This window comes from Ciona intestinalis, unplaced genomic scaffold (genome assembly GCF_000224145.3).
Source record: "Ciona intestinalis unplaced genomic scaffold, KH HT001149.1, whole genome shotgun sequence".
Taxonomy (NCBI): Eukaryota; Metazoa; Chordata; class Ascidiacea; order Phlebobranchia; family Cionidae; genus Ciona; species Ciona intestinalis.
The window spans coordinates 1-19,537 of record NW_004191470.1 but is presented as its reverse complement, the minus strand read 5'-3'; the positions used below and the strand labels follow the sequence as shown (position 1 = coordinate 19,537).

General features: G+C 35.8%; 1 protein-coding gene across 3 annotated transcripts; it reads left to right on the top strand.

The window, feature by feature from the left end:
* The first annotated feature begins 348 nt into the window (after positions 1–348).
* On the top strand, positions 349–18,362 carry LOC100179939 (hemicentin-1-like). 3 transcript variants are annotated; one of them, XM_018817165.2, is made up of 22 exons: positions 349–505; positions 1,220–1,389; positions 1,739–1,895; positions 2,240–2,351; positions 2,621–2,718; positions 3,104–3,193; positions 3,485–3,632; positions 3,978–4,025; positions 4,396–4,529; positions 4,816–5,145; positions 5,256–5,364; positions 5,720–5,895; positions 6,191–6,429; positions 6,836–6,932; positions 7,372–7,650; positions 7,978–8,266; positions 8,825–8,994; positions 9,422–9,559; positions 12,578–12,614; positions 13,344–13,417; positions 16,761–16,861; positions 18,127–18,362. In XM_018817165.2, the coding sequence occupies exons 1-22, from the start codon at positions 448–450 to the stop codon at positions 18,328–18,330; spliced, it is 3,258 nt and encodes a 1,085-aa protein (XP_018672710.1). In that variant the 5' UTR covers positions 349–447; the 3' UTR covers positions 18,331–18,362. The 3 variants fall into 3 exon arrangements, with proteins under 3 accessions (XP_018672710.1, XP_026696022.1, XP_026696023.1); XM_026840221.1 differs by lacking the exons at positions 12,578–12,614; positions 13,344–13,417; positions 16,761–16,861; positions 18,127–18,362 and adding exons at positions 9,879–9,975; positions 10,474–10,883; XM_026840222.1 differs by lacking the exons at positions 12,578–12,614; positions 13,344–13,417; positions 16,761–16,861; positions 18,127–18,362 and adding an exon at positions 10,474–10,883.
* The last annotated feature ends 1,175 nt before the right edge of the window (positions 18,363–19,537 follow it).

Below are 19,537 nucleotides of genomic sequence, written 5' to 3'. Positions count from 1 at the left end.
GTGTCCCCTCTTTCCCAATTTAACTAAACATCCCTGTAGTGAGAAATAAAAGAGAATGATTTGAAGATCCGTCGCAAACAGAAAGCTGTTTAAGGTTTGAAATAGCTGGCAGGTTTAGAACAAATTATCTATATTTTAAGGGACGCATTATTTAGTTGTAAGAACATTTCTAGTATGAGGTCGTGTGAAGATTAGTATGTATATAGCAAATGGTTATTGGTTACAACGATCAGACCAATAAGTTACCATCAGTTATAACTATAATGTGTCAAATATCTGTTATATTCTAAATGGGTGAGGTCATACAGCCAAACAAGCCACGGGATCAGTAGTTTAAACTAAAGTTGACTAACTCCAAATATCTAACTTGTGTTTTGAATTTTAAGGATGTTTTTCAACGTTAGGGTAAATTTATTCTTCTGACCATGCTACTTAGAAAACTGAACGATGTTTCAAGTTTATTTCATGTACGGAGTATTAATAAGCCTCAGTGTTTCACATTATGGTAAGTTGGGTTCTATTTTGTGGCTACGCAGTATATTATATTATGTATAGTAGGGTGAGGGAAGATGGGACGCCTTTGCATTCCATTTTCTCGTCTCATTTGGTAGTAAACAAAGAACATTCAAAGAATTATTAAACCGCATGGTCATGGCTCCCATTGACCGTTCTTAATTGTTTAAAACACGATCAGAATGTTTAAAAATTATGTGTTAAATGTGTCCCATCTTATTCCCCCACCCCACTATATTATTTAATACGAGTTTAAAATAAAATAGACCGACGTTTGTTCTGCAATATACTGCAAAAAATCATCAGAGTATATCCTTATTTGTCTTGTTAAAAGACACCTTTTAGTTTCTTTAAAAAACTGAACAACTCGTATAATGGCTCATGGTAAATAATATCTTTGCCGTCAAAATTGTGGGCAGCATATGCTCATATAGTGCAGACATATGTGTCCCTGGGTGACCATATGATATTTAATGCGATCAAAACGGATTAGATTCGTATGCAAAGTGCCTTGGCGTGTTAGAGCTCGCATGATCGAAAATTTCTTTTAAAACCACATTTATTTCTATGTTTTTTTTTGCAAATTGTAGAGTTCTTTGTTTTTTGAATAATTTTCGACAAGACTTTCGTCTTTAACGTTTTACACTTCTTGCTTACTATCAACAATTGTTTTTTTTCTAAAATGAATATTTTCTGTAAATTTCAGTTGTAACTTTACGAGTGTCAACTGCTGAAGAAGAGGTTGCGTTAGAGGGCAGCAGAGGGGTGTTACGATGCGTGTATAAGCACCAGAATCCAACTGATACAATGTTCGTAGTTCTGTGGCAGAAGATTGATCAAGTTACTGACATTCCAACAACTGTGTTCAACTCTCAGGTAAACTATCCTACTTGTTGTTTTTCATAAAATCAATAGTCGTTTAATACCAAAACCAAAAATATCTTTATAGTGCGGTGAGAATAGACGGGACACCTTTAGAACACAGTATCCTTTTTTTTTGTTTACTACTAAAAGTTACGAAAAAATAGAATGATAATTTGTCCCGTCTTTTAGAATTTACCCGTTTAAAAACGCTTTAATCTTTTAAATGTAAATACTCTTATTATTTGTAACATTTTTAGAAATTCCCCCCATGCTTTTGCTAGCCATCATTCATATACATCAAGTCCAAATAAACGTTTTAAGTAGATTTCTTGTTCATTGAAATCGTACTGTTTCTGTGTAGTCAAAGAAGGGGGAATCACCTAGACTGAGACTGGTAGGTGCTGCGTCACTCGAAATAGAACCTGTCAATCAAACGGACGAAGGAAGGTATCGCTGTCAGGTGACGCCATTGCCAAGTTTTGAGCAAGACGAATCTGTAACTGAACTAACTGTTATTTGTAAGTAAAAAAAACAACGGAATGTCTATTTTTACTGAGTAGGCTATAATGTATGGAGTTCGGTATGGAGAATATAAATGAGGCAATAGAATAAATAATGTTACCAGTTTTTTTTACATCTGAGGCAGACTTTTTGAAAAAGCGGCTTTTTATATAAATTCCTTGCGGAGATAATTGTTTTTGTACCGATTTTAAGAACAAATTTCAAATTATATTTTGATTTTTTGTAAAATAGATTCATGTTGTAGAAGATAAACAGGTCTGTTTTCATTAAAATAGTTTGCACTCTTTTGTAAGAATAACCCCTTTAGAATAGTTTAAACTTACGAATCTAAATCATGCAGATCCCCCGGTGTTCAACCAACGTAGAAACACAACGTTATATCTAAACGAGGGTGACGTGACGACACTGCCGTGTAAAGCAGACGCCAAGCCAGATAACATAACTTATATTTGGTAAGTCAAAATATTGTCTACATTAAATCTCTCTCCGTCGCGTATGTGACCAAATTTTAAATTACATGGGGAAAAAATAGTCAAATACAAAGTTATATAAGTGGTAACCTGTGAGCATGAGGTGTATAAATTGAGACAGCTTTGTTTTAACGACTGTCATTGGCCCGCTATGCGAAATATAATGAAAAAGTGTCCCATCTTTCCCCACCCTACTATATATTGCACAAAAAATATTTATGAAATTAATTTACTTAATACGATCTTTCAAGGTACCATCAACCACCATATTCTGAAGAAGTTCCACTAAATGATGAGAACGATAGAAGAAAACTAAGATTCGTGAATGGCAAGTCACTTTACATCAACGGTAACTATAGTTGTAAAACGTATACATCTTTGTTTTAATGAAACATTTGGTTTGTTCATTACTCTTTATTATCGTAATTGAAAAAACGTAACAAAAAAATCAAAAATTCAAAAATATATATATTATGGTATGAAACAACGGGCAAATTCCGGCTTATTTCATCCAGCCATCTTGCCATACCGTATAGAACTTTATTCCTGTAAAGAATATAGTATATATCTTCATTTTACCCACAAACACGCTGCCTGTGTTTATACGCTGCAGCATAAAGTGCTGGGATACCTATATGCATGTATTTTACTCCGTCTCTATAATAACGTTGGATTACTCATAGGACACTTTACGTTTTACGAGAAACGCATTTTAATAATTTTTTATATCAAAGGTTTCATTGAAAGATTAGAAGGCAGATATCGTTGTGTGGCGAGTAACGAAGCTGGTTCAAATCAAATATTCTTTCGCTTACATCTTAACCGTAAGTGTCTTGCAGTAAATTTAATCAAGGCTTCAATGTATAGTAGGATGGTGGGGAATACGGGACACATTTTAGCAAATAATTTAAACAATTAACAACGGTCTATGGAAATCTTGATGATTAGGTTTTATAATTCCTTGCATGATGTTTTGTTTTTACCCCAACCTACTATATATATTTCAAACGTCGCGCAACTTTGTTAGATAGGCATATACGGTACATTTTGTTAAAACCTATATATAATAAATTTTATAACTTATAAATTGACTGTTCTTTCCCTTCCCACCATAGACGAAGCAAAATTTGACGGCGATCATTTTCGAGTCTTAGAAACTTTAGAAGGAGATGACGTCACACTGCAGTTATCTGCTACAGCGGTTCCTTCGAATGTGACGTATAAGTGGTATTATGAGGGACAACCGATCGATTTGTTCGGGTGGTAAGAATAAATGTGATTGGTGGAGATTATTGGTGTAGTTTAAATCGACCAATCAAAATTTTGTCACTTGGAAAATCAAATCCAATTTAATGTCTTGCTTAATACTGTAGGGTAAGAAGGATAGATACTGGCACATTATATGTTATATTTTGTGATCGTGTTTTTAACAATTATTAACGCTATTTTTAGAGTCGTGGGGATATGGTTATATAAGTCTGTAATATTCTTTGTTTACTACCAAACGGGACGATACAAGAGAATGAAAACACGTACCTTCTTACCCCAACCTACTATGCTATATCCCACAATATTATGTTAGACTTTTAAAGTCTATGTGCTTTCTAGGTCGTCTTACTTTGGGTTCCAGGCAAAAGAGACGATGCCATATTTACGGTAAGTTTAACTTTGTTTGTCATTATTGCTTCAAACACACTTTTATGTTTTACTTTTAACTGTGCGGGGATTGTTGTGAAACGAAGAACCTTTGGTATACCTCAACTGATATATTTTCAGAGTGAAATGTGCGTTTAATAATTACGGTTTCAAATTTTTGTATATGCCGATATCAAGCCCACTTAATTTTTCTTTACACCAATTGCTCCAACCCAGTGGTCACTAATGGTTTGCCCCAAAAATCAGCCATACTTAATCCTTCACATACGTGGTAACGGGCACGTGGTGTATGAAACAAAACACCCGTGTTATAAATTTACATTCATTCATTCATTCATTCATAAGAATTCACACAATAGTTTCACCACAGGATTTCAAAAACTGAGAATGGAACTAAACTTGAGATAAAAGAAGTGAAACGTCTTGTTGCTGGTTCTTACACTTGTTCTGCATACAATGGGATTGGGAACGAAGATGTCGTCAACATTACTTTGGATGTTCGGTGTAAGTATAATCTAACATTGAAACAACGTGGATCCTCAACTAAATACTTGAGTTGAATATTATCTTGCTATGCTGGTAATGCTTGGACTACAATCTGTTTCTTAAACTTAATAAAATGCTGTTTTGCGTGTATAACTCCCTGTAGTAATGCCACGATCTCACTTTTATTACTTTACGGCTGCACCCCCCCCCCCACATGGTCAATCCGTGAAACTAAAGAAGTCCGTTTAAAAAAAGAGAAGTATTAATATGTTCCTTGCTAAATTTTATATTTCCAAACTTTTAGACCCGGCAAAAATATCACGTCATCCGTACACTGCTGCAGCTAACTACTCAACTACGTCATCAAGTTACGTCATCGATACTGTGGTGGGAGAAACCCTTGTTCTTCATTGCTTTGGGACGGGAAACCCCCTGCCTTGGTACGAGTGGAAAACCCCCTCATTTAAAACTTTATCCTCTTTGAGCAAAAGCAACGACGACAAATATATGGTTTACGGGAACGGCAGTATCGTGGTACAACCAGTAGAGCAAAGTGATGCGGGTACATTTACCTGCACAGTTTCAAATGGAATTGGACCTCCACAGAAAAGCCAAGTTGATGTACGAGTTTTATGTAAGTATCAATTGCTATTATATAACTTCACAAAATAGATGAAACGCAGCTATATATCTATGATACATATAATCACACGGTTCACAAACTTAACTCAACCAATTTTTCAGACCCTCCACATTTTACGCGCATGATGCTATCTGCTTATGACGTCATTATTGGCACTGACGTCACACTACCATGTGTTGCTGATTCTCTGCCTTCGCCCACTTATTCATGGTAACATATGACGTCATACTTTTTCTACGTAATTCTTCAGGCGCCGTGCAAGAGTGGTTAGCACCCCCGACTACCTGGAGTTTACGATTCAAGTCTCGTTGGCGCCACCAGCATTGTGTGCGTATGCGTCCTCTGGCATGAAACTTAACTGCAATTGCTTCAACCCAAGAGGTTCCTTATGGGTTATTTAAAAACTTAAAATCGTCAGTCATACATTAAAACAAAAAACTCCTTGTAAAAAATACTTAAAAAGTTATAATAACTCGTAAGCGAGTGAAATAACAGCACATGTGGTAATGACTGTCGCTACATTCATTCATTTGCTTAGTTTTAGTTGCGTCATAATTATCCACAGGTTTAAAGACTCCGTCAAATTCACTGCACACGTCACAAACACAACATCAAACGTCACAAATGACGTCACAAGCCTTCACTTGATAAATATGACGTCAACAGACAGTGGTTCATACAGATGCCACGTCACCAACTATCTTGGAATGATTTTTAAAGAAACCAAAGTTCGAGTACATTGTAAGTTGGTTATGTATTTAATGCCTATATTTTATGAATGCGTATATACATTTTCGGTTACGAATGAGAGGCTCAGCGCTACTACCATCCTGGGCTAGTTTGTCCTTAGGCAAGACACTTAACGGAAATTGCTCCATTCCAGCCTTTTTTAGCGCATTTTTAATGTTAGTGTCAAAAAGAATGTATAGCCGCAAGATTACATATGCTGTAACTCGTAACGTGCACGAGATATGGAACAGCTGCCATACAAATAAAAATAACTACCCTTCCATACATTTTTTTTATAAAATTTCAGTTCCGTCCAACATTATTACGTCATCATCAAGTCTTCGTGCTGTTATTGGCGATGACGTCAACATAACGTGTGCAACTTCGGGTTATCCGGTTCCAGAACTTGAATGGTCACACTCGCATGCGTCATTAATGACGTCATCAGGTATTGGGATATCCAGCATGATACGAAACGGAACAAGAGGTCGCACATACGTCATTAAATCGAAACGAACAGAAACGTCGCTAGAGAGCATGTTAATGGTAATGTATAAACGTTTGGAGTGTTAGGCATAGCTTACATTTAGTGTTTTCTTGTCATTTGTAAGTTTGTGACACGAAAATTAAAGATTCGACGACATCTAATATCTAGGATAACGTCAAGCTGAGATTTCCAATGTGAAACCATCGTTATTCTACCGCTTTTAACCCTGAACCACCATCTTGACAATAACTTTTCCTACTAACCGTTCCTCACTATTAATATGTTTTTCCAACAACTTCTAAACCAACCATTAGAGCTCCGAGGGGTTGGAATTAGGCGACTCAATGTTATGGAACACATATATTTTTATGGGTGCCAAGTTTTATACGAATAATCGCAATACTATAAGTTTTATAAATGCTTTTATCAAACAATCGTTTAATCACATTTATTTATACATTTTAGATATCTCGTGTTGGGATCAGAGATTTTGGGACCTACTACTGTTCTTCTTCTAATACTTTGGGAAGAGATAAAATTTATTTTGATTTGATTAGAATAGGTAAGATTGGCTGCATTTTTGCCTATAAAATATTTCGAGTAATTTACATAATGGTTAAGTTATTGATGTTGTGTGAATCAATTCGCTTTCTGTTTAACATGCTTTAAGTTCAAACATACACAAAAAGTAAAATGAGGTCAAGGTCACAGTGGTGTTTAAATAAATGCAAGTTATTTTAAACGACAGTCTTTATAAAACAGGTTGTTTTTCACGTGTTTCATATCGTCATACGAGTAATTACATATCAGAGTCCTAAAAACACATGTTTTCCATTGCTACATTTTATCGTCGAACCCGTATTGTCCATAGGTAGGTGCGCTAACAACTTTGCCGCGAATACACATTTGAAAACTAAGAGCAAACATTTGCACAAAAACTTAAACATAACAATTAACATAAACTTGCTTAAATATTTACCTGGAACAAATATTTTTTCCAGATGTCCCACCCCCACCCGCCAACCTCAAATTGGAAAGTCTTAATAGAAATAGCATAGCTATAAGTTGGTCTGTGACGTCAGACTTCTTGGATGGCGAGTCACTCTTCTGCGAAATATGGCTTCATTCTCCCATGAGTCTGTTACTCGTGACGTCATGTGAGCTGACGTCATGTTACATTACGCCATTAAACGAAAGCACCACCTACTCGCTGTATGTGTTTGGACGAAACAAAGCAGGGCAAGGAGAGAAATCGGAAGAGATTATTATCACAACGTTTGGTGGGTATTCTAAAAAGTGAACCTTATTTTTTAGGCTTTTGTAGTAGGCAATTGGATTAGGTCGCCTGCCTTCTCAAAGCATTTTAGTTGGATTCTCAACGCTGCTACCATTGTGGGCGTATTTGTGTCCTTGGGCAATCACTTTGCAAGAACTGCTCCAACCCAGAGGTCACTAATGGGTTGTCCAAATTGCCAATCATACACTTAAAAAACGGTTCCTAAAGTAGTTATCTACAACATGACATATGGGTGTAAAGAACATCCGTGTTATAAAACGTTTGACCACAAATAATTATATTCACTGACCTAACCTTATAACTGCCACAGGTTCCGTCAAAGCGACGCTAATTCCCCTATTATTAAACACAACCACCCAAACCAATCAACTGCCATCCAACACACCACATGCTCCAGCACCAACTAAAACAACGTTCGTTCCTACCACGACTGTCCCTACCTCTCTAGTCAATGACGTGGGGATTCGTGACGTCATTTATGACGTCATCAGGGGTTGCGTTCGTTGGCGGCTGACCGAAGATTTGGAAGAACGTTTGTTGTCCTGGAACTCAAGCAGTGTTCCCAGATGCGTGAAGGTTGAAGCAAGAATGAATAAAGGGTAATGGCCTAGATTTTTAATCCGGCAACACTAAACACGTTATTTTTACCTGCCAATGTAAACAGAAATCCACAAATCGATGGTAAGCGAAATCCCCTGACAGGAAAATTAATCTGATAATGAAACTGCCGCCTTTGTAGTGGGCTCAAATATTTAGCGTGCTGTATGTCAAATTGTTGTAGATATTGTTTCCTAAACGGAAATTTCCAGTGGCGTCTGACTTGTATCAACAGCCACTCTGTTAATATCCAAATTTTCTGATCGAGTTTTAAACAATAAACAACGGTCTATACCGGAGTCGTGAGGATACGGTTATATATTTGTTTGATTGTTCATTGTTTACTACAAAATGGGACAAGAAAACAAAACGAAAGGTGTCCCATGGCCTACTAAAGATATTCCTAAAGATATTACATGGCCTACTAAAGCTATCTTTAGTAGGCGATGAGTGTCCCATCTTCCCCCACCCTACTATACTATACTTCATGTTGTATAATTAGCATGCTAGATACATTGTACCATTAATTCAACCACTAACCTTTTATATTTGTTTTATAGAAACCTTTGGCGACCGCTCACTTGGTGTGCTGCAGTTTGGACAGAGATATGTAAAGTGACATTATCATCACAACATACTTGGGATTTGAGGGTTAGGCTGTGTTGGGGAGTCAACACAGGATGCGGAACAGCAATCTCGGCTGTTACATCACTCCCTACTAACTTCCCAGGCAAGTAATTGTGTCTTATTGTCTCATTGGTCAAGTTACTTCGCGGCACGACTTTCTTTTTTGTTGCAATATAGCCCCACATGATTTAATACAAAATTGAACTTAAAATTAATTAATTTTGAACCTCTTTTTAAAATGTCAAATTAGTAAAAGTGTAAAATAAAAGCGTGGTTGGCAAACCCACGATGCAATAAAAATTACAACAAAATCTCCCATTTACTTGCGTTTATTTAAAACAAACTGAGATGGAAATGAAGAAAAATGTGCGTAAAGACACAACTCGTACAATAATCTTGTTATGCAACGAACGTCCATACCCATAAACAGTCAGACTAAGTTGCCGTTATATTCTTATGCAACGAACAGGCTGTGCATGGGTTGTGTAACGCAAATATCTCCTTATGTTAAAGCTTATCTGTTTGCTCAGGTACAACAACAGCTACGATCCAAAGTAGAGGTACAAGTTGGATAGGAGCTGTGATCGCATCCACCGTTGCAGTGTGTCTCGTTGTTCTAGTATATTCATTCTCATTTGCCCATTTCTCAAGCAGAAGACGAATGATGGGTAAGCATAGACATATTATATATTATATTATTTGATTATTAAAAGAGAGCTACTTTTTTGGCCTTTTTAATTTTCATATACTTTGTGCAAACTTAAGCGCGTTCATTTTTCACTTTTTAGTTAAAGTACAATTGCGGTAAAAGTCAGTAGCGATGGTTGAGGTATTTAAACGTTAAGACAGCATGATCTAGCAGTTAAAATTTTATCATGGGTAATAATTAACTTTCGATATTAGTTTGTTTGTTTTCGCCTTGTTCGAGTAAAGCGCGTGCGCACTAGAGCGTTAATTCATGACGTCACATATCGCGTAATTACGCAGACGATGACGTATGCCTGAATTTTCATCGGCGTCGACAAATACTTCGAAATATCACAGAAGACGTTTGTAGAAGATCTAACAGTGCACTGACTGTCAGGTAACTACGTTGTGTGAATTTGAAACCATTATTATTTGTTTCATCAAGTTTATTTAAAGCAGTATTTCCCAACCTTTCCAAGGATTTGTCTTGATGAACAAATAGTTTTACTGCGCGACTCATCGCTATATTAGTAATTTTATCAAAAATCGTTATATGGCGGTTTTAACTTACATAATAGTAGGGTGGAAGATGATGGGACACCTTTAACACTCAATATCCAAATATCCTGATCGTGCTTTAAACAATTACCAACAATCTATGGGAGTCGTGAGAATACAGTTTTAAAATTATTTAAACGTTCTTTGTTTACTACCAAATATTTCGAGAAAATAGAATAAAAAGGTGTCCAATCTTAACCCACCCTACAATGTGTTAAACGCAAGATAATTAGTCATTCCTTCTACGTTGGAAACCACTGCTTTAACTTAAACTTTTTTTTTATTTTGTAACACGTGCTCTTCTTAAAAATGATTGTTAAAATGGAATTCTTTACAGACCGGATCTACCAACAGAGTCCCGGAGGTTTCGAACATACCCTGGTAAATCGAACAGATTGACAGTTCCTCGGTGACGTCATAAGCAATGACGTCATTGTCTCAACGTCGTACGTAATGACGTTACAAAATACATAACATAGCTAGAACGTATGATACGATGCAAGTTGAAAATTACTGTGTTTTTAAATCAATTGTGTCGTGCAATGCTTTGCTACCAAATTTGAATTATTTTGGATGTTTTCTACTTGTTTTATCACCTTGTGCTATTCTTACTTCTTCATTCTATATTTGATGACAACTGTATCCATGTTATGAGCCATTGAAAGTAAATACGTTCATTATCCTTATTTGCTAACCGTATGCTATACACAGGTACAATGAAACCAATAAATCTATTCTCTCAGCAAATCGAACACTCATCTTTTGTAAACACGAGAAAACACAGAACCTTCATTTTCGTGTAGCACTCACAGCGCTGATAGATTTACTATTTACCATCGCAGAGAAGGCAATCCCCCAAGAACGTTAGGAGTGCACTTGAAAGTTGTTCGAAACGGTTTTGTCTATTATACGATCTTTCCAACACTTGATTACGCTCAAAATTCCGCACAGCCCTGTTGTTGTTGGAATGTGTAAGCTTCGCCAAGGAACGTTGTTTAGCATTGAGTGTAATATTAAATTCAGGAAAGCTATGGTGCTTATGCAGTGTTATTATAATTATTCTTATGCAGTAATATTAGTTGAGGTACTTTACAATTACTGGTAATGTAGACACAAACATGTGTATTGTTTGCCCTTAAGCCGCAAGGTATAGAGAGCTGATATATGCACAACTGTTCAAGAAAACACTTAAAAAGTGTTTGAAACGTTTATCTAACTACGTTACTCATTGTTTTATCTGTTTGTTTTTTTGGTATAACATTAGCATTGGGAAAGTAATATTACCGTATACATACCATGGTTATTTCCAAGATAATTCCGGTTGTTTGGAGTTTTTGTTTCGTAAGACGATAGATTCACGACATTGAGTTGATGCAAAAAGAAATACATTTTTGCAAACTGATTTTAAATGTATTCCAACTATAAACTTTCGGTGGTATCTGTCATTAAGTTTAGGACTGGCTTCGTATATCTTTCTAACTTTCAATGCGATCAAAGCACTTCAATATTGGTGAATGTGGAAGTTGTAATTATACAAAAGACAAAGGATTGTCTGCGTCAGTTGTCATTAAATCAATACAAACCCGCCATTAATAAAGCCACCGATGGCACGCGCACATTTAATGGGAATAATTAAACCTCTTAAACTTCGTATAAACCAAACAGGATTTAAGGGGCCTAAAATAACAAACAACTCTCAAAACACGTTTAAGTTAAGAAAACATATTGCTAGCTAAATATGGTACGGTGGGGTAAGATGGGACACCTTTAGCACATAATATTCAAATATCCTGATCGTGTTTTAAACAGTTAACAACGGTTCATGGGAGTGGTGGGGGTACAGTTTTATAATTTTTTGTTTACTACCAAACGGGAAGAGAAAATGGTATGAAAAGATGTCCCATCTCACCCGCGCAGCTATATATCTTAAGTAGGCCATGAATAAATATAATTTAGAATGAGGATTATTATAAATTTTTGTACAATTCATAAACTGTAAATGAGGTGTTCGTTTTGGAAGTATCGCGCATGTATGGTGTAATACTTTTATACAACTTTAAATATTTGTACATGATCATACAATGTGCAGTGCTCCCCATTTTTTTTCATTTAAATAATATCCCAAAATATTTATACACGCCTAATAAGTAAAATTATATAATACAAAATGTTTATACCTTATCGTGGGAAGCACTGGGTTTTGTAATATATTACATGTGCGCAACACTTAAACGCAAACAAAATGAGAAACGGTGTATATAAGAGGAATTCTATAACGGGATGGCTTCGCATTCATATGACCGATGGTGCCAAACTTTATGAATCACTCTTAGTATTTAGTTTCTTACCAAGCTTATTTATTTAACGCAATTTAAAAGTATATAACTTTTATGTGTTGCATTACTTTAGATTTAAAGATAGAATGTTATAATTTGTTGCAGTTGTTGGCCGAACCATTGACGAAGAAACACCATTAAGGTAAACGATTTTACTTTTATGATATTTACTTTTATGATATGAATCCAAAATTAATTTCACGAATTTTAGAGTAAAATCAATTTTTAATTAAAGTCTTTTAAATTCAATGTTTGTGGTTTTTAGAATCCCACGTGACTTTTTTAAACTTAAAATAATCAATAATTTATTTGTTTAACGCACTCTCATACACCTGGGTCGTTTATAAATACAATACTTTGTAACCCTTCGCTGTTAATAGAAAACACACATATTCCAAATGTCAAAATAAAAGAGCAATATAGTAGGGTGGGGTAATATGGGACATATTTTAGTTCTCTTTTGTAGTACTATTTGATATAGTATCCTAAAAATGTTTACAGAATTGAATAACCGTATCTTCATTTAATATTAAAAATCACGATTAAGCAATACGGGATATATGTGCTATACCCTTATCCCATCTTACCCCAAAGAACAATATATATAGCATATAGTGAATGGGGAAAGATAGGACACACTTACATTTTATTTTCTCGTACAATTTGGTAGTAAACAAAACACGTTTAAAGAATTATAAAACGTATCCTCACGACTCCCATAGACCGTTGGTAATTGTTTTAAACGATCAGGATATTTGGATATTATGTACTAAAGGTATCCCGTCTTTTCCCACCCTAATTTACGAACAGTAATTTGGTGGCCAGATCTAAATAAACTTCTACGAGTAACAATTAATGCATCTTCTTTCAGCCCTCCGTCCATTAAACTCCTTCACGGTTACGATAACCCAGCCTTAGTAGTTGAAAGCGACTACTCAGAATCAGGTAAGTTGTGGATTCTGCACGTGTTTGTTTTAAAGCAAGTGCAATCATTTACCGCAGTATAAAACACTTTAACCGCAAGATATATGATTATATGTATTTTCCAATGCCTATTTTCTAAAATACTTTGAATTTAAATATTAGGCCCTTAATTATTATTAAACGCAAAATATGAAATCTCTGTTTTAGGTTAATGATTAAAACTGCCTTAAAGTGGTCAAAATAATTCAGTTTGGGGCAACGTAAGGACATGGGAATATATTTGAGTTAAATACCGATCTATTTAAGTCAATATGACGAAACAATTAGTCACTGTTGACATTGCGACATATCACCATTGCCTCTGTTTGCTAGAATTCGTTGATTGTCTCTTGTACTGTGACGTCAAACAAATTTCTAAAATTGCAATTGAAACTAGAATTTATTGGAATATTTAATTATTACGTATCAATAGCTACATTTTGACGTAAATTTCTAGGTGGTTTATCTTTTATTCTTGTTGCGGTTGACTTATGTCTATATAGATTACTTGTTCATTTCCGTTACCAGTCGATTCCATGTATTAGTTTCAACATAGATATGTTTAAACGAGTTAAATGACACGCAACCCTGGCATGTAATAACCTCCGCGTATGTTCACTTGCTTAATAATTAACTTTGGATTGTGCAACTCACTGTGCTGGTTAAGAGGCAACAGTCTGGGGTCGACGGCAGGGCGAAGTTAGGCGTATTAACTGCAGTACAGTTTGCTTATTTAGATTTAGGTTTAACGTTTGCTTCCGGCACTTTTCGAAGGTACAGAAAAATCACTCAGATGTTCGAACTTGTCGAATTTAATTTCAAGTTTATTCAGTCTAACTTTTTTTAAAAAGAGAAAGAATGGCTATAAATTTTAATTGAGATGGTATGTATATTCCTGGTAGAATACTTTACAGACTACATTGTTTTGTACTTTTCTACCTGTCTCTTTTAGTATTTTATTCCGTCAGTAAAGACAAGGTTAGTGTGCCTGTAGTTTAAGAAGTTAGTTCGTATGACCGACGCCCCTATACCTGCTCACGTGTTTGTTTTATTCTTAACTACAGCGTCCTTCAGTGTTTGCAGGTATTTAGCTGACTTGACTTATAATTTACGAGCTGGCTTTGCAAACTTCAGTTACATAACAATTAATGACAACTTAACTTGTTTTTTTATTTTTGAGATTTATGATCTTTTGGCAATACACAGTTGTGAGTCCTTGTAACGTCACTATATGAAATAGCACGAATGCGAATCATGTTTATTTGTGGTCAAACAAAATTCTGGACGAAAGGCTTTTATAAAATAATCGCTATTGTTCGAAAACAATGCCGGTTACGGTCGAATGCATTGTTGAAATTTGAGATCGAATGCATTGAATTATTTCCTAAAATTTACAAATCAAGTCTTTGGTACATCTATAACCTTAATTCGTTTTGGATTAAATTTCACCCTAAAACTGTTGCGGCCTAATGTTTCTTCGCTTTTTCTAAAGATTTAGTAAAAACGAACGGTATTTTTCTCACTCAAGCTGTATACGAACAAACAATAACGCTTTTACCGTGAAAGACTGGGCGCAGATAGACCTGTCTACTCTTGTTTCATAGCTTTCAAGACACCTTATAGATTGAATGTAAACACACATGTTCACAAGGTAACAGTGAAAATAGCTTACAGCTGATAGATCAGAGAAAGTTTAGCCTTTTCTTTGCGCACCTAAAGTATCTTGTAAAGTATATCTTTCTCAGTTTAAAAAAGCAGATAGTAAATTATTCAGTTTGGAAGAACGTTCTCGCAGCAGTAATATATTCTATTGTGTACAGCTATATAAGGTGTTAAGGCGTGCCACGTCATATGACCTGTCATGAAGGCCACAGTTGGCCAATTGCCACTTTTAAGAAATTGCATTCTACATACGTGAAAGCTATAGTGTGTTTATGTACAGTAACATGGGGTAAGATGGGACATGTTTAGCACCTAGTATTTAAATATTCCGAAACAATTTACAACGTCAGTCGTAAGAATACGGTTTTATAATTCTTTAAATGTTCTTTGTTTAATACCAATAGGACGGGAAAATAGAGAAGGTGTGCCATCTTCCCCCACCCTTACTGTATGATATCCCCTTAAGTGTTTGATTTTAAACAAACTGCAATACATATAGGTAGCGTCGTGTTTGACCAGCTATCACTGACGTCACGTTTGCGTACGATCGTACCGCGATACCTGATGTAACAAAACTAATATATGACGTCACAGTGCCAACACGTTTAGCGAGCCTCTCCTAATTAAGTCGCTAATTGCATTCAAAATCAAAGCTTAAACCTTGTAACGATAAGAACTAAATCATCACTTGCAAAGTTGTATATGTGGTCACTCGAAAGCGGGCACGAGGTGTATGAATCAGTTGAACCATGATATAACGACTGACGTTGTCCCGCCATCCAGGATAAATAAGCTACATTTATTCATTCCATTGAAATACAATGATTAATTTTGCAAAGTCAAGTTTCCATAGCGCCAATGAAACGAAACAAAGTTAGTTTTAGCAAAGCAATTTGCTTAGTCATTTTGAAGTGCATTTCTTGATTCTTTGGCAGTTAAACAGGTCTTTTAGTCAAATGCATATTATCCTTAAGGATCCTGTAATGAATCTAATTAAAAAATCAATGGCCAGCAGTTATTTATTTAATTGCTTCGACGACAAAACGTAATTGAATAACCAATAAATTGAACAATTTGCCAAACACCGTTACCGACACGGACTTTAACCTTTGTGTCACGTTACATGCATTCAACAAATTAAACAATCTTGAGCGCCATGGAATATCATTAAATCATTTGTTTTATAGTGGAATGTGTAAATAAGTTGTCACATCAACACTTGTGTTTTGCAACGAGCAAACTACTTTAAATATGCGGCTATATAGCCTTTTATGCTTTTGTCAAATCATTTGTTTGCATCCAACAGCTGCAACATCACATACCAATAGCTCGCTTGTTACGCTATATTTGCTATACGGACCTTGGCGTAAATTCAGTATATATAGTAGGGCGGACAAAAATGGGTCACCTTTAGCACATAATATCCAAATATCCCGATCATGTTTTAAACAATTAACAACGGTCTGTGGGAGTCGTCAGGATACGGTTTTATAATTCTCTGAATGTTTTTTTTGTGTACTGCCGAATGGTATACGAGAAATAGAATGAAAAGGTGTCCCATCTTTCCCCATCCTACTATACAGTTTTTTCAACATAGTTATCGTCACTTTTAAATGACTTTCAGAGTGGTTAGCTTATACCAAATTTCTTATTCATTGAGTAGAAATGACGTCAGAGGTAAATTTCCGGGAATGCCACGTCATCAAGCAAGAAGATGAAGAATTCGAATTCTTTCTGCGTGTTGATGACGTCAGAAAGGGACAGGTACGTTATATCACCCGGGGTTTTGTGTTTATGTTTTCCGTGTTACAGTATAGTTTTGCGGATTTTAATCCATTCGTGTGTGATTTAAACCAAACATAACTCTTTTACTAAGACTGTCGTGTTCAATACGCATTCCTTAATGTGGTTGCGCTGTCCTTCCGAATATTATTATCTTCGGAACCGTAGTTACTATACTGCAATAAATAAATGCAGTTTCGTATTTATGCATACAGAAACTGCAAGTCACCGTAGTGGCGCATTCATCGGTTTATTATTGAAAGGTTCTCCTACGATCCCCCAAATTTGCGTACATATACCCAAACTGCAATTCATATAAAATGGCGCTGGTAGTTCCCGCAAGATTAAAATATCTTTGTGCGCACTTGACATCGAACTAAAAATAATCTGTGACCTACTATGTGACCCAGCATAAAAAGTCGGTTTGTTTATATTTGCAAACCACCCCTACTTGAACAAATGTTTGAAGGTGCTTATAGGCTTACTGGTAATACACCTTATAATAGAATTCAATCCACAGTAAGGTTTGAATGGCGTTTATAGCTAAACCACAACTCAAAGTTCTGCCTCTGCAGATATAACAACGGTTTGAAGTGGTCTCACGGCGCTTCTGATAAATCGACTTCTTATAATCGAATGTTTTGTACGAGTGTTTGCATTGGTTTATTTTATTGCAAATCGCGCCTTAGTAAGTAGAGTTAAAAAAACGTGACGCCCCAAAAACCCCAATAACGATGGTGTGAAATAATTTTCAACTCTAGTCTGTAAATGCTAGAGAATGCTCGATATCCTGAAACACAAATAAATTAGAATTTTGAGACAAATAAATTATAGAAAAGTGCAATTTTGCCATCGATCCTGTTTTTAAATATATATGAAGCGACCACGCCTCTTTAACTATTCATTTTAGCCGTAGAATCCGTCTTTTTGTTCTTGTGTTATAATTTCGACCTCCTATGTCAGTCTTAATGTGGGGTAAGATGGGATACCGTTGGGAAATAAAGAGTCGCGAGGATATTATTATCCGTTCAGTTATGTGTTGTTTTTAGCACGATTCCCGTGGTCATTATTGGGTTTTCCAAATTATCAGTTCTACATAAAAAAACACTAACTAACATACCTGGTAACTCGTGAGCTGGCATGAAGTGTATGAACAACCGTGTATAACGACTGTCGTTTTCTGGCTACGCGAAGTTAAAGTAAGTTTATCCGATTACAACATCATCATTTACACCAATTTTTGACAGATTATTACATCTTTGACTTCTGGCGGGCCCGCAGATCGTGCAGGGGTTCGAGACGGAGACAGGGTGGTTGAAATAAACGGGGATAATGTTGAGGACAAAAACCACAACCAAATCGTGGAGCTGATAAGACAGTGCATACCCAGCAACGAGATTAAGTTCAAACTAGTTGCTCAAGATGACGACCCTAACACCCCGAAGAAGTAGGACTATGTTTTATATACTTTAATGTTCTATATGTTAGTTCTATTACGTTTACTTGTATTCATGCCCTGCGCCACGGTACAGTGTTTAGCGCGTCTGCTTCTTGCCCAGAGAATTCAGGTTCAAAGAAGCATTGGGGTGCATGGAACAGAACAACTATGTCATAGTAGGTTGGGGGAAGACGGGACCTTTCCCACATGATATTCAAATATAATAATCGTGTTTTAAACAATTAACAACAGTCTATGGGAGTCGTGGGGATACGGTTTTACAATTCTTTGAATATTCTTTGTTTACTACCAGTGGTACGAGACAATAGTATGAATAGGTGTCCCATCTCAAAAAGGGTTGCATTTATATAATTCGTCTCCTTAATACCATTCTAACGGTGCCTAAAAATTAATTCTACCTCCAATATTTACGAAGTTATGACCAAAAATGTGATTCCTATTTCGCGTGGTTGCGGATAATTTTTTAAATATAGGTCAAAATTGAAAAGGGTTGCATTTATATAATTTGTCTCATTAATACCATTCTAACGGTGCCTAAAAATTTATTTTACCTCCAATATTTACGAAGTTATGATCAAAAATGTGATTCCTATTCCGCGTGGTTGCGGATATTTTTTAAATATAGGTCAAAATTAAAAAGAGTTGCATTTATATTATACGTCCCATTAATACCATTCTAACGATGCTTCAAAAATAATTCTACCTCCAATACTTTCCGAGTTATGACCAAAAATGTTATATGCAAAAAAAGTTAAATTTGCTCCGAATTAAAGCCGTGTTTCACAACCAAGCCAATTAGGGGTTGGTGGCTGATGTGCATTGTATGTTTCAAGGTATATTACATAATCCTAAATCATATTATTAGCAAGGTTCCGCTCGTTAATGTGAAATGGTTGCAAGCGCCACACGTAATATGTAAACACGTCATACCATAATCACGTGATTCCTCTTTTCTGTATTGGTGGTATTACCAGTATTTAGGCCAAATTTAGCCAATTACCCAACACCCATACTTATACGTTTAAATTAATGTCCTCCTAGTGCTTACCAGCATTGCGGCGAAGGTCTTGTGGGATAAAATATACATTAGGGGGGAAGACGGGACCCTTTGGCATTTAATATCCCAATATCCTAATCGTGTTTTAAACAATTGACAATGGTATGTGGGAGTCGTTAGATACGGTTTTATGATTCTTTGA

Excerpts from the sequence above, each read along its gene's own strand:
- LOC100179939 (XM_018817165.2), top strand. The coding sequence starts at position 448 with ATGTTTCAAGTTTATTTCATGTACGGAGTATTAATAAGCCTCAGTGTT. Across the intron at positions 506-1,219 it reads CCTCAGTGTTTCACATTATG|TTGTAACTTTACGAGTGTCA; the intron begins GTAAGTTGGGTT and ends TGTAAATTTCAG. Across the intron at positions 9,560-12,577 it reads AAGCAGAAGACGAATGATGG|TTGTTGGCCGAACCATTGAC; the intron begins GTAAGCATAGAC and ends AATTTGTTGCAG.